The 467-nt window shown below is 32.5% G+C and overlaps 1 protein-coding gene across 1 annotated transcript in view; it reads left to right on the top strand.

Annotated features, from left to right (window-relative positions):
* The window catches only part of LOC119585848 (maestro heat-like repeat-containing protein family member 1), a gene marked incomplete in the record, with an annotated part of 26,167 nt that overhangs the window by 15,080 nt on the left and 10,620 nt on the right, over positions 1-467 (top strand). Inside the window, 1 exon segment of the mRNA XM_037934580.1 lies at positions 105-242. Within this exon segment, the coding sequence (XP_037790508.1) occupies positions 105-242 (138 nt within the window).

The following is a 467-nucleotide window of genomic DNA, read 5'->3' as shown; positions in this document are numbered from 1 at the left end:
GAGTTTTGCAATTAAGTTGTTATATACTAAGGCAACATATTGATATCCATATATTTGGCTCCAGTTAGACAGTGCTAAGTAAATGCTTTTCTTTTCGTTTACAGAATTGTTCTGCGGTGTCTTAGGTCACTAATAGACGTCATCAACTGCAAATCTCTGAGTGTTGTTCTAGCAAACAAGATCAGAGATGAAGAAGAAGATACCACTGAGATATTCCTGCATAGCATTTCTGAAATCACAGCGTATGTTTCTTTTTTACCTCGGAATAAATTACGTAACCCTTGAGAGTGATATGGTGGTTTGAGATATAAGATTTTAGTACACTAAGCCAGTTCAAAAGAAAACAGTTTTTGGTAAAATATTGTTTATATTTGACTTGGCAAAGCATGAATTGATTACAGAGTCCCTGCAAATTAAAGAAATTTAGATGATAATTCCAAATTCTTAAAAAAAAAAATTTGGTTGAT

This window comes from Penaeus monodon, chromosome 20, assembly GCF_015228065.2.
Source record: "Penaeus monodon isolate SGIC_2016 chromosome 20, NSTDA_Pmon_1, whole genome shotgun sequence".
In the NCBI taxonomy this organism is placed as follows: domain Eukaryota; kingdom Metazoa; phylum Arthropoda; class Malacostraca; order Decapoda; family Penaeidae; genus Penaeus; species Penaeus monodon.
This window is presented reverse-complemented; position numbering and strand designations above follow the sequence as displayed.